Raw genomic sequence first — 14,172 nt, 5'->3', positions numbered from 1 at the left:
ATGGTCACGGCTGGAATGTTCATCCTCAGCCTGGGAGGCACCGTCCTGCTCCCAGCACTGGCCTCAGCAGGTAACGGGAGAGCTGGAGCTGAGAGGGCTGCAGGGCTGGTCCCACAGCCAGGGCGGGAGATGGAGACCCTGAGCTGGAGCACCATGGTGCAGGGGAGCCTTTGCCCTTCCACACTCAGCCCTCCTCGGCCAAAGCTGATGCTCAGCCACTCCCTGGTACCTGCGGGTAGTGCTGGGGTGCTTGGGACACAGAGCCAGGAGCAGGACAGACACGGGCGAGAGCCGTGCCGGGACTCCCTGGCAGCCGGTGACTGCTTGCACCCACCAACCCACCAGGCACCCAGGGGAGCCGGATCATCGGGGGAAAGGCGGCGGCACCCCACTCCTGGCCCTTCATTGCCTCCATCCAGATAAATGGGGAGCATGTCTGCGGGGGCTTCCTGGTGTGGCCCATGTGGGTGATGACAGCAGCCCACTGCCTCATTCCCAGGTAAGCCACGCTCCCACGCAGCGCACGCACCTCCCGTCCACCCCGGGACACGGCGCGGCCCCCTTCAAACAGATATTCCCATCCCAGGGGGTTACGCAGTCCTGGAGCAACCCCCCTCCCGCCCACCTGTGCTCCCCTGGAGCCCACCTTGCCAGCCCCCTTCTCCCCGCCCCCGATCGCCCCGAGCCGCGGCAGTGCCCACTCAGGGCCCCTCTGTCGCAGGCACAGCCCCTCGGTGCGCGTGGTGCTGGGCGCCCACAGGCTGGAAGAGCCCGAGGCATCCCAGCAGATCTTCCGTGTCGACAAGTCCATCGCCCACCTGTACTACGACCCCTACTCGGGGGACAACGACATCCGCCTGCTCAAGGTGAGTCCCGCCCGCGTCACTGGCCATCGCGGACCTGCCCACCGGGGGTTCGTGGGCTCCCACCGGCCGGGAGGTTAGGTGGCCCGTGCCCCGTGGGACGCAGGAGGGAGATGGGGTGCCCCACGCCCCGCGAGGCGCAGGAGGGAGAGGCCCACGCGGGCCCGAGCCGACACTAGGTGTCAGTGCTTCTCCGGAGAAGCGGGACCGCGCCGCGGGGTGCGATGGAGGTGGCCGGGGACACGCCGACCCCGGCTGGGACAGCAGCCCCCTCCACTCCCGGGCAGCCAGTCTCTAGAGCAGGCTGGGACCAGTGCGGGGGGCTCAGCCCCTGAAGAGGGAAGGGCAGGGTTGGGGCGGGCGTGTGATGGGGTGCGGGGGGTTCGGGGTCCCCAGGCAGGAGCAGTTGGGGGGCTCTGCCCCAGCAGCGAAGCCACCTGCGCCCCTGGCTCCCTGCCCAGCTGGACAGGTCAGCCACGCTGAACGAGTATGTGAAGCTGGCCCACCTGCCCTCACCACACGTCGACCTGAATCCCGGCACCGTCTGCTACGTGGCGGGCTGGGGGGACATCTCCAGCTCCGGCAACCAGCCCACTGAGCTGATGGAGACCAGCACCACTATCGCCAAGTGGAGCCTCTGCCGAACGCTGTGGAGGGGCAGGGTCTCGACCAACATGCTGTGCGCGGCCAGCCACAACACCACACTGCAGGGCGTCTGCTCAGTGAGTGCACTCCCGGCCCCGTGCCCCCCAGCCATCCCCCTCCAGGAGATCCGCTAGTGTCCCTCCCACCCCCTTGCTTTGCAGGGTGACTCTGGGGGACCCCTGATCTTCAACAAAAAGGTTTATGGCATCGTCTCCTTCTCTGGGAAGAGATGTGGGGACCGCCGGTACCCTGATATCTACACCAAGATCTCCAACTACATCGACTGGGTGCATCGCATCGTGCAAAGGCAACACCATCAGAAGGGGCAGCCGAAGCCCTAGCCAGGCCTGGAAGGTGGTCTCGGGGGCAGACGGGCTGCGGGGAGAGGGTCTGAGGTGTCTTGGCTGTCTGGCAGCTCCCAGGAGGGGCGAAGAGGGCCAGGAGTCCCAGGTCCTCCCAGCTCGGAGGGGGTTTGGGAGCTGATGCTCAGGGCTCCTCAACCCAGGGCAGGGCAGGAGACTGACTCTGCCTATTGGCGAGGGGACACTTGTCCCCCCAAGCTGTACAAGAAGCCCCAGCACCTCACTCTGCCTCTTGCAAGCAGCAACGTTTGCCTTCCTCAATAAAACCTGGTCCCAGCCCTCCATCCATTCACCTTCCCTCCACCCACCCTACTCCCCCCCACCTTACAGAGGGGCCACAGCCCTGGCTCTGGGGCAGGCAGGAGCTCCAGGGATCCTTGCCCCCCATCAGCCCCAGCCCACCCTGATCCGGCCCCAGGGACATGATGGGGAGACCGAGACCGAGACCGAGACCCACCTGCCCTGGGAGCCAGCAGAGCCTGGGCCAGCGTTTTAGCCCCCTTTAATGTCCCACTGGGCAGCTGAGTCCGGGAGGGCTGACTGATCCTTAATCCCACACTGCCCAGGCGGCTGCTGCCCATCTCAACGGGGGGTGGTTTTCCCCAGCTTTCCCCTCTCCTGTCCTTCCCCTGCCCCACCAGGATGCCCTCTCTGGCTCTGTCACTGCTCCCCATTGCACTCCGGTCCCCAGCCAGACCCCCCCAGCTTGTCCTGGGCTGGGGTGGATGGAGCAGGGGTTGCAGGAGGAAGGAGGGAAGCACCAGCCCCCGCTCATGACTAGGCTCTGCCCCAGAGGAGCCAGGACCCTCATCCAGGCGCTGCCATCCCACGGAGCATCCCAGCAGCGCTGGAGCTGTCTTCCCACCGGGGTGGGGCTCCCCCTCCCATCCCATCCCATCCCATCCCACCCTGTCTCATCCCATTCCGTCTCGTCTTGTCCCATCCCATCCCACACCGCACCCTCCCCACCATGCTACGGGACCCCCCAAACAGGGGAACCACAGACACCGCCCGAGGGCAGATGGGCTCCCAGCCGCCCGGCTGCGCTGGCAGAGCCCGCGGGGATCCTGTCGAGAGCCTCACCCGCCTCCCCAGCACGCTCGGGCGCGCAGATGGATGCTTGTCCCAGAGGGAGCTGGGTGGCTGCGGGCGCAGGGGTCGGGAGCTGCCCATGCCGGCCGGGGGGACACGTGCTGCTGGGTCTCAGCTGAGACATGCAACACAGCATGCGGCTTTGCCCAGCGTCGCGGCCGTCTCCGGGGACAGACCCAGACATTCCCTGCTCCTGGTTGTTTGTTTCATCTGCAAATTGCTGGCACGCCGCTGCCACAGGGTGCAGCCGCCCTCCCTGCCCGGGGGATTCCGCAGGAGGCTGCAGCTGACCGCAGCGTCTGGCACAGGCCATCTCAGCGCCCTTGGGGGCTCGGCCGGAGAAGATGAAGGCCAGGGCTAGGCCAGTGTGCCGAGAGGTCCCCAGAAAGCACCCTCACCTCTGCAGTCCCCATGGTCCCCGTGCTGGGGAGCCCAGGGGCTTTGGCTGCGCCCCGCTGCAGCACGCTGCCCCATCCCCTCCTGTGGCAATCCGAGCTCCCTGCTGCGGGGCTTTGCATGTGGTGAGGGGGACACAGCCATGGGCATTGGTGGCCTTGGGGACACCGGGGGACACCCAGCAGAGAACAGACCCCTGCCAGGCTGCCAGCCTCCAAGGAAGCCCCAAATCCCCATGGGCTCCCTGCAGTGGCAGCGTGGGGCAGACCCCCCCAGGATGCTGGGGCAGGGCTGCCAGCCCTGGGGCTTCTGCATGCTGCTGGGAAGCCTGGAGAGCCGGCGCCTGTCCCGGCTTGTCCCAGACCACCCAAAAACCAGCGGGAAGGAGGCGCCTGACTCACAGCCGTCTTTTGGAAGCCGAAATCTCCCGCTCATCGGCAGGAGCTGACGTCGCTGCTGCAGCTTGTGCCCGTGGACTTGGCACGGGGCAGCACGCCAGGCGCTTCGGGGGCCAAACCCTCTGGCTGGGGCAGGCGGAGGATGGCGAGCTGCCTTGGGGAGGAAGGCGCTGCGGGCGGGCTGTAGAGAAACCCGGGCCACACACCACCACATGTGGCAAACGCTGGCACCAGGGAAAGTCCTGGGCAGTGTTTTGGCAACTTCTTTACACCCATCCCCAAAAGGGGGGGGGTGCATCGCTGAGCTGGGTGGGGAGAGAGGGGCTGCAGGAGAGCCCCCGCCGTGCCCACCCTGGGTTGAGATGCCACTGCCTGGCAGCGGTGCCCGGCCGGGCTCAGCGCAGCTCCAGGGTGCACGAGACGCCCAGGCTCAAACCAGTCTGCAGCCTGGGCCAGATCCCACACGATGCTCAGCTCCCTCCCGGACCACAGGGAGGGCTGAGGGTGCTGGGTGCCGGCCAGGAGCAAAGGTCTCGTTTCCCCCTCCCTGCTTCACAGTGCCTCAGTTTCCCCTGTGTAAACCCCCCACCCAGGTCCGGGGGGGTCTCTGTCAGAGCCAGCCTGCCCACAGGAGCCCCCCGCTGCTGTCGGGGCTGTGCTGGAGCCCGTCCATGCGGCAGGTCCTGAGCCAGGCCCAGGCTGGGAAGCGCTTGACCCACGCGAGGCTCAGCAGGGTCTGGGGGCTGTGCCATGCCAGACCCTGGCACAGGGGACACGGCCGAGGGGGAACCGGCAGCGGCTCCTGTTGAGCTCAGAGCGCCAAGCCGCAGGCTGCCGCCCGGGCTCCCACCGCCAGGGAAGCATCGCACATCAGGACCCAATTAATGGCAGGAATTGTTTTGTGAAATACCAAACCCTCATGGCACGGCCTGATATTGGGAACAGATTTATCTGCGTTGCTGGTTGCTCTTCCTCGCTCTCCCCTTTCCTCCCGCTGCAGAGAGCGGCCTCAGCTGGGCTGGAAAAACCCCAGTGCCAAAGCTGAAGCAGACGCAGCCCAGGACCAGGGCCAAGCTTCTTACCTGCTTCCGGGGGCTCTCCCACCCCAGGTGCCCCCACGTCCCTCTGCCCACGCCTGCCTCAACCCCCAGATCCCCTGCGAGGGGGCAAGCAGTAATGCTGCGGGTAGCACAGCCCCGTGGGAAACAGCCCCAGGGGACACAGCCGCCTCCTGAGGCCCCAGAACCTCCTGAACAAAGTCGGACCCGCAGCACTGTTTATTCTTTTTTTAATAATAATCCAAATTGTAACACAGCCATAAAATGTCCCTAACAATACCGAACAGGAAATGTATATGTTCCCATAGCATCTGCCTCAGGAATCAGAATGCAATCATACAAAAATAGAAAATAGGGTATTTTTATATATATATGATATTTATATAAAGGCAATAGCTTCTTGGTGTCAGAGATGAGATGGTATTTACACAGGTGACAACACACAAAATGAGAGAAGTAAAAATAAATACAGACGGTGTCAACAGAGCAGGGGGTGGGGGCAGGTGGGGGCCAGGGCTGCGCAGCCGAGGGGGAGCTGGGCTGAGGGTCCCCGGGGTCGGGCAGGCAGGGCCATCGCCCCTCTCCTGTCCCCCTCCGCCAAGCTGTGCTCCCCACGGCCACCCCAGCCCCACACCCCCACGGTGGCTCTGCAGTGGGATCGGGAGCCGAGCACCGTCCCGGGGCACCGCGTGGCTGCTTCACCCAGCACCAGCCCTGGAAATGCCTCCGGGAGCCGCAGACCCCCAGATCCCCCGGCAGTCACAGCTGCTTTCAAAGCGGTTTTGGCAGGGAGGGATGAAGAGGGCTCTGGGCAGGCTGGCCCCCGGGCAGGGGCACCTACAGCAGCGGTGGGCTGGGTGGGCCTGGGGGGGTCGGTCATGCCCCCCGGTCAGGGCTGCCATGGCCCATGGTGGGCAGCGCTGCCTGGCCGCCATCGCACCAGCCCTCTGGGCACCGGCGTTGCCTCCAAAGATGGGTGGGAGCCTGGTCTGAACGGGCCCAGGAAAACCTAAACTAAAATCCGTTTTAACATACACATGCTAAAACTTTAGGAGAAAATAACATACATATATATATTTTTTATATATATATATATATATAAAAATATATATCTATCTATCTCCAATCTGATGCAGCACCGTGCTGCCTTTCCTGCCGCTGGCAGCTGGGGCTGAGCCCCTCCGGGGAAAGCGAAAGCGCAGATTCCCTCTAGACCTCAAGGTCCCGGCCAGAAACGTCAGCAGAGTACCGAGAATTCAATCCAAAAATAAATAGGCCCAGGGCTGCTGGCCAAGGACACGTGGGGGGGCCCCAACATGCTGCAGCACGGACACCCCCTCAGCGCTGTGCCGGCTGCAAGGAAGGGCCGTATGAGCACCGGGAGCGGGCGCCAGCCAGCGGAGAGCTCTGCCGGGCACCGGGCAGGCACCGGAGCATCCCCGGCACGGCTCAGCATCACTCCACCATGCGGGCTGGGAGCCCCCTCCCCTGCTTCCCAGCTGGCAGGACTGAGAATCGGGCCCCCTGCGACTGCATAACATACACAGGTATAAATAAGGATCTTTTTATCTTAATAAATATCAGGTATATGGTTTGTACAATATACACATAATGCCCCTGTCTCCTGGGTCTGGCCTCGTGGCGAGGGAGGATTCACACGTAGTTCTCTTCCGCGTTGTCCGTCTCCGGGGAGAATTTGGCCACAGCTGGAAATGGAGCAGGACAGGGGGAGAGTGGTGAGGGAGGTGCAAGGGAGGGCCAGGTGCTGGGGGTCCGAGCCCGCTCCCCCCACCGCCCGCACCCGGATCACCCCGCTCACCCGAGCAGCTCCCGTAGTGACGCACGCCGATGGAGCGGCCGCGGTGGCAGGTGGCCCGCCGGAGGTGGCACGCCGAGGGGTAGGTGACATTGTTGTTGCCGCAGAGGGCATGGTCCAGGCTGGTGGGCTCGGGGCAGGGAGCCGTCCGGCACATCACGCAGTGGGCGCTGCCCGTCTGGTCCACCACGCAGGTGTGGGTGCCAGGGCACACCACACTGGAGCAGGACTCTGCCGGGAAGCACACGCAGCCACAGCTGAGCCTCCCTGGCCAGGGTGAGCCAGGGATGGCCGTCCTCCTCCCGTGGCTCCTCCGACCCAGGTGGGCAGTGGGCGTCCCCTCCCAGAGAAACCCAGGCAGCTCAGGCCCCCTCCCACCTTTAGCTGCCGGGGGTCAGAGTGGAGCTGGGGGCTGGAGGGTCCCAAGCTCCCCCATCATCACCGCTCCCAAGGATGGGAGCTGGCAGGGGCCAATGTCCTGGGTGCGAGGGACCGCGTGGCCCCGCAGCCCTTGGGCACGGCCCCAGCCGGAGCCTCACCGCAAGGCCGGGGTGGGGGGGGGAGCTGATGTCCAGCTGGAGAGCCCGAGCGCGTGGGGCTGAGCCTGGCTTGGCGCGGTGGGACCTGGCCGCTGTGAGCAGCCCCACGCAGGTGCCTTGGCAGGGGGAGCGGTGTCCACTCCGGCCAGGCTGGCAGCCGCCACACCGTGCACGCCCCGGCAAGAGGGGAAGGGCAGGGTCACCCTGGACCCGGCCCAGCCCTGCGAGCGAGGGTGCACGGGGGCGGTGGGAGCCTGCGGGGACAGGATCAGGCCCTGCGCAGAGCTCTGCCAGGCTGGCGCAGAGCAGGGGGCTTGGGCACCCCCCATCTGCCAGCAAAACCCCAGGGTCTGCAGAGCCTGCCGGCCCCGTAGCGCCCACCCCCCCGCCCCGTCCCAGCATAACCCCGCGGCAGCAGCGGGGGCATGGCAGGACCCGCAGCACTCCCCGGACACCGTAAACACTTTGCAACGCCGTCCCTCCGCCTTCCTCTCTTTCCCTGCTGGATTGGAAGGAGATTTGGCATCTGCAACTCCCAGCTCGCAACTCACATTTCTTGCCCCACATTTCCCTGTGCAGTCCAGAGCTTGACAGGCAAAGCATTTCAGAGAGGAGGGCTGGCAAAAATAATCATAATAATTCTGACAGTTCTTGGCAGGGCAAGGAGGATTGCTGCTCTCTTTAACAAAACAAAAAACGGGGCTTGATGTTTGTAAGTGACATTTTACGGACTGTTATTCCTCAGCCCGCGGCGAGGCTAAACCCCTGTTGCACTGACAGGCTGCATCGGCATCACAGGCGGCTTCGCTGCTGCATCCCCGCCAGGGTGGCCAGGCCAGGGCCCTGGGCTGCCAGCCGGGTGGGTGCCAGCTCCGAGCGCAGTGAGGGCAATGCTGAGGGGATGTGACTCCCCCACGGGCCAGGGGCCGCTGGCACCCATCAGCACCGGGCTGGCTGAGGAGCAATGCCCCCTCACTGTGCGCAGACCCCTGTGTGCCGCAGGCGAAGCCCTGAGCTGGGACAGACCTTCCCTCCCTGGGCACAGCCAGGGCCAGGCACCGGTTACAAACCCTCCACGCCATGCTGGTGCAGCCGGCTGCGTGGACGGCTCCTCCCTGGGACACGCTGCCTGCGGCAGGGAGAATGGGGGAGATCCGGCTTCCCGGGAAGGAGAGGGGAGGATGCGCCCGGACCTGCTAGCACAACACAGCAGGGTGACCCTTCTCCGCACCAGAGCGGCTTGCGGTGCGCCAGGAGAGCTGGAGAGCACCTCGGTCCGGGGAGCCGCGCTGCCGTTCACCTCTTTCCACACGGGCGCAGCTTGGACCGGTCCCACGCGGAGCTGGGAACACGAGAGCCACAGGGGACAGGACGAAAGGGGGTGGGGGGGCACGACCAGACCTACTTTTGCATTTGCCCTGGTACATCACTTCGAGGTCGGGGTGGTCTCTGCACTTGGCCGTCAGCAGGTCACACTCGTCTCGGTAGGTGTAGCCGTCGGAGCCGCAGACCTGCAGCTTGCGGGGCAGGCTGGAGCAGTCTGGGGCACAGGCGCACTGGGGACGCCCGTGCTTCATCTTGCAGACCTTGTCGGGGCCGCACACCACCCCCTCGCAGCTCTCTGGGGACAGAGGGGAGCGGCACGTGAGGATGCGGCACCGGCCGCCCACCATGAGGGAAGGATCCATCCTGCCCAGCCTGGCTGGCACCCTGGCCCCATGACCACGCAGGGTAGCACTGACCAGGACGGGGCCAGCATCAGCCCTCGGGGTCCAGAATCCCTCCCGGAGTCACAACATGCATGCTCGATGCCGAGCTGCCCTGAGCAGCATCTGGATCTGCTCAGCTCCGCCAAGGAGCAGGTCCTTGGCTGGAGCTCAGCACGATCATCCAGCACTCACCCCAGCCAGAGCCCCGGCCCTCCACTCAGCACCAGCTAACTCATTTCTATGTATTTTTTTTTTCGGGAAGGAGACATTTCTTTTTCTTGTGCAATGGAAAATCTATCTCTGCAAGGCCCCAGCTCCTCCAGAAGGAACTGGGCTTCGCGAGTTGTCTGGGCAATCAAGAACGCCGCTTCCACCAGACAATACCCAGCCCTGTTTTGCTCCGGGCCTCCGTGACTTGAACACAAGAGCGGGACGCAGCAGCAAGCGCAGATCCCCAGACAGCTGCCTGCTTTGTCCCCCGGGTCGCCTCCCGGCCAGCACAGGGGCTGGGTTCAGAGGGTCCCGCCAGCGCCCGGAGCTGCTCCGGGGCTGTGCCCATGCCGGCGGGGACAGAGAGAGGCCGCCGGCTCCAAGAAGGTGCCTGTCCCAGACGCTGCTGCCTCCGCGGAGAGAGGCAAAGGGGTCAGCACCTAGCCCAAGGCAGGGATGGGGGCTCTGGCTGGGGCGGTGGGAAGCCCCTTGCCCCCACAAAGCATGCACATAGCCCTCAACCCAAAGGGACCCTTCACCCCCTGGGACACGGGCAATGCTGGGAGTTGCGGGGTACGGGGCTGCCTGTGGATGCAGGGACCCCTCAGCACCTGCAGGGAGGAAGGGTGGGCAGGACTGAGAAACATCCCAAGACAGGGATTCACCCCCAGGCAGGAGGGATCCCCGCAGACAGGGTGTGTGCTGGGAGTTCTTGGGAAGTACAGATGGGGATTTCCCTGCGGGAGACGGGTCACTTTGGGAGACAGCGGGGGTGAGGAGGAGGAGGAGGAGGAGGAGGGGGAAATTCCCTGTCTGCTTGGCCCGGCTCTCCCCAGGGGAAATTCCCTGGTGGGAGATAGTTTCCCAGTTTGCTCTGTGATTTCCATAGCTGGGGCTTGTCCAAGGGAAGGGGAGAGTGGCAGGCTGAGCTCTGGCAGCATCTTTGCAGAGAGCCACAGGAACAAGACCCCAGGACAGAGGAGCATGACCCCATGACCCAGGGCTGCCGGAGCAAGTGGGACCCTCGTCACCCTCCACTCTGGGATGCTGCCGCCGGCACAGCAGGGTCCAGCCATGTCCAGACTGTCTCAGCAAGGGAGGGAGGTAGTTGGACTATCTGCCTGTGACCCCGACCCTGCAGCCTGGCTCTCCCCCCCTGCACTAGGTCCCTGGGGGGGACACCATGTCCCCAGCAGCTGGAGCCAGGAATTTCACCTCCTCACTGGAGACCCATTGCAGAGTCCCCGGGGTCTGGCCAGCACCTTCCCGCGGGGCTCGGCCGCCCCGGCTGCTGGCGCAGGGCTGGTGGCTGCAGCCCACTTTATCCTGGAGTAACCTCTCCCAGCCCCGCGAGCCCAGGGAGCGGGAGCGCAGCTCATCTCATCCTCCCTTTTCCAAGGCCTCCGGCTCACTGGAGCCCGGTGGGGAGCAGCACCAGCTCCATCTGGATGGGACAGGCAGGGGCTTTCTGAAGGGTGGGGAGTTGTGGTCTACGTGCCGGCCAGGCTCTCCAGTGGTTTCAGTAAAGGTCCTGCTCCCAGACCCCAACGATCTCCAGAAGCCACAGCCTCCACTGCAGTCTGTGGCCACCGACAGCCCCCCATGTCCACCAGTCTCCCCGCAGAGGGGAGGGCAGACCCCTGGGATGAGCCACGGGGGAGCCGCGCTCCCCAGCCAGCCCCTGGAGAGGGTCCCAGTGCTACTGACACCCACTGAGTGGGGCCAGCCTGCCCAGCCACCGCGGGGCTGAGCCCATGGTGAGAGATGGGGCAGAAAGCCAGGGCCAGAACCTCACTCAGGTTTCAGCTGGCAGAGGGTGCAACCCCCAGCCATGCCAGGACGGGGCTGAGGAGCAACCAGGGTGGCAGTGCCAGGGGGTGCAGAGGGGCTGGAAGAAGCTGTCTTGTTAAGAACCATTTTTTCCCCCTTTAAGCAAATAACGACATGACCTTTCAAAGACCTGCTCCTGCCTACTGCGGTCAGCAGGTCCTTGAGCATGTTCTCACACAGCCACGCAAGTGCGACTGGGGGATCCGTGCCTCTGGCGCACGCCAAAACATCTGGTGGGGCTGGAACTCACAGCTGGAGAGTTTCCACTTCTGGAACTGCCCGTTACATAAAGCCATTTCACACACAGGCTGGGAGGAGGAAGGGGGAGCAGAGGGAAAGAAATAGATCTTTTTTCCTTAAAAAAAAACCAAAAAAACAAACTTAAGAAGTTTTCCTCTGAGCAGACCTGGCGAGGGCAGGGGTGGGAGGCCCCAGCCACAGCAGAGTTAACCTGAGAACAGGGAGCCCCAGCTCGGCTCCTCGCACTTGGGCTGCCCAGCCAAGACCCAGGTCACACACCCCACTCCACAGGGGGAACAAAAATACACACAAAACGTGAGCTGCCGGGGGATGGAAGGTGTCCCGCAAGCCCTGGCCCCATGGCAGCATCCATCCTGGAGCTGCAGCAGCAGGAGCATGGGGTCAGCGGTCTCTGGGGTCCCTGGTCTGTCTGGGAGAGCCTAGGAGGGCACTGGAGAGCCCTGCCTGGTGAGGGGCAGCCCAGCCCCATCGCTGCTGCTTCACCTGGAGCTGCGGGCTCCAAGCACCCTCCCCGAGAAGAGCTCAGCCCCACAGCAGCCCACTTGCCCCACAGCCACACTTACCTTTGCAGGGGTGGCAGGTCACCAGCCCCAGGAAGCCCAGCAGGCTGATCTTGTTGCCCGGGTAGGTGTAATTAGACCAGGCCACGTCCACGTTGCCATTGGCACAGCATTCCTCCCACGTCACTCCCGTCTTCAGGATCATGGTGCACTTGGCCTCCTTCCCCTGCTGCAGCCAGCAGATCCCACCTGCAGAGAGGGCAGAGGGTGAGGGTTCCCCACTGCACTGGGCCACAGCGCAAAGGGCAGCAAAACCCCAGCCGGGCTACCCATGGGGCAGAGGCACAGGGACTGCACCGGTGCCCGGGAAGGGCCGGCATGGGATGAGTTGGGGAACCTAAAGATGCTCTGTGCTGGCTCCCACCTCTCCTGTGGCACAAGCGCTGTCCCAGAGCAGGCATCCCCATGAGTTCCTGGCACAGCGTGGCAGCTCTGTGCCCATGCTGCTGCCCCAACGCCCTGGGCTGCTGGCAGCCCGGCTCCCTGGCCGACAGGCTCCAAACCCAGCACTGGGACCGCAGGGACGTACCAGTTATCTCAGCACTCACAAGCGATGCTCTGGAAGATGCCCAGACAGCAGGCCAGGGTCTGGGCTTGCAGCTTACCCCCTTGCCCTGCTCTCCCTGCCTAATTTCTGCCTGACTCCACAGAGGGGAGGCTTCAGCCCAGGGAGGACAGGCAGGGTGGGGCCAGTGGGCGCCCACACTGCGAGGGCTGGATCCCCCTGTGTGCACCAGCGGCCCCACAGATGGACAGGCACCATCCCCGTGGCGTCAGGGCCTGACACCCACGGCCTCCGCGAGGAGCATCTGAGCCACCGGCTGGAGAACAGGGCACTTGACACAGCCCTTGGGATGGGGCCAGCCCAGCGGCATCGGATCTTTCTGAGTCAAAAGCCTGTTTGTTCCTTAACCCCACGAGCGAATCAGTTATTTTTTTTTGTGAGTGATTCCTTTGCAATTTCCGCCTCTGCAAACCAGCCTCTTCTGACGCTTATTTGGGTTTATGCTCTCATTAGCTGCGTTTGAGGTTTGTTAAACAGCTAAAGATGTGAGGGAGGGATGGGGGAAGGGACAGATCCTGCTGGTACCAGGCTGGAGTGGCTCCCCTCCAAATTAGGGATTCACCCTGCCCCAAAGCAGAGTCAGCACCTGCCTCGGACCCCAGGTGTCCTCCCACTCCCTCCCATGCACCCAATTTTGGTTCAGCCAAAAGCATGTGGGGCTCCCAGCCCAGCTGCAGCCAGCAGCAGCTCTGCAGGGCAGCTATGGATGGAGCAAACCCTCAGGCTGCAGGAACCAGGGGCCTGGACTCCTCTGGAATCATCAGCCAGGCCAATACACCTCTGCCAACGGTGGGTTTATCCTCCATGGATTTGTCCAATTGCTTTTTCAAGCCCATTTTTCCTTTACAACATCCCGTGGCCCCAATTCCTCCACAGTACCAAGCTCCCTGGGAGCTGTAACTGCTTTGTACCGTGCTTGCCCCACAACTGTTGCCCGTGGGTACAGCCACGTGCAGGGTGATCCCACCTGCAGTGGGACAGATCCACGCACAACCTGCCCACACGTCCGGTCTCTGGGGTGCACCCCTGGCCAGCAGCAGCAGGGCACCCACCACCTCCCGAGCCATGCTGGGGTGCGGGGATGCTGACAAGCAACACACCCTGGGCAGGGGGACGGAGCCCACCCACCCTGCAAGTGGAGCAAGGTGGTCGTGGGCCACAGGGGCCAGCGTGGGGTTCTTGGGGCGCCCCGTCCTCAGGGTTTCCCCGGTGCTTCAGCCACAAGGGTGCGGCGCTCCCACACTCAGCACAGCCGGAGGACCCGAGCTCTGGCCAGGGGGACACGGCATGTCCCTGCCCAGGGCCTTGCAGCACTTGTACTCGACCCTGCAAAGCAGCAAGCAGAAATCCCGCAGGCTGGGGCGATGCCGAACACGATCCTGGTGTCCACAGCAGCACGAGGGGCCTCGTGGGAGCCTCCCCTGGCTTCAGGGCATCCTGACCTGCTGCTATCCAGGGAGCATGGACGGCTCCTGCCCACGCTGGCAGAGAGCGATGGGGACACAGGGCATCGTGTGATGGGGAAGACAGAAACGCCAGCACTGCTGCGGGCGAACCGACACCGGTAGCCACGGCTCGGCAGCGCTGGGAAGGGCTGCTGGAGCCCCAGACCGGGGTCCCGGACAGCCTGGGTGCCAGGACGGCTCCCCTGCGAAGGAACAGCTACCAAAAAGCCCGGACGCCTCCCAAGCGCCCGCAAGAGCTGCCAGCACGGTCAGCTGAACCGGGAGGGGTTCAAGCTGCAAACTCCACACCCAGATCACGAACCGGCCGCCGTTCCCAGCTCTTCCCACCCGGCTCGCAAAGCTGCGCGGCACGGCTCTCCCGCTCCCCCCTCGCAGCCCGGGGAGAAAGAGGGACACCCCCCC

General features: G+C 64.3%; 2 protein-coding genes across 2 annotated transcripts in view; one reads left to right on the top strand and one right to left on the bottom strand.

Annotated features, from left to right (window-relative positions):
• Positions 1-1,849, top strand: PRSS57 (protease, serine, 57). Its single transcript, XM_010563268.1, has 5 exons — positions 1-70; positions 346-499; positions 722-866; positions 1,325-1,585; positions 1,670-1,849. The coding sequence occupies exons 1-5, from the start codon at positions 1-3 to the stop codon at positions 1,847-1,849; spliced, it is 810 nt and encodes a 269-aa protein (XP_010561570.1).
• A 4,618-nt stretch (positions 1,850-6,467) lies between these two features.
• FSTL3 (follistatin-like 3 (secreted glycoprotein)) overlaps positions 6,468-14,172 on the bottom strand; it is a 10,834-nt gene continuing 3,129 nt past the window's right edge. The window contains exons 2-5 of the mRNA XM_010563267.1: positions 11,743-11,928; positions 8,575-8,790; positions 6,634-6,861; positions 6,468-6,520 (exon numbers count right to left, since the gene is read on the bottom strand). Coding sequence (XP_010561569.1) covers positions 6,468-6,520; positions 6,634-6,861; positions 8,575-8,790; positions 11,743-11,928 — 683 coding nt within the window. The remainder of the gene's footprint in view (positions 6,521-6,633; positions 6,862-8,574; positions 8,791-11,742; positions 11,929-14,172) is intronic.

This window comes from Haliaeetus leucocephalus, unplaced genomic scaffold, assembly GCF_000737465.1.
Source record: "Haliaeetus leucocephalus isolate CR32 unplaced genomic scaffold, Haliaeetus_leucocephalus-4.0 Scaffold164, whole genome shotgun sequence".
Lineage (NCBI taxonomy): Eukaryota > Metazoa > Chordata > Aves > Accipitriformes > Accipitridae > Haliaeetus > Haliaeetus leucocephalus.
This window is presented reverse-complemented; position numbering and strand designations above follow the sequence as displayed.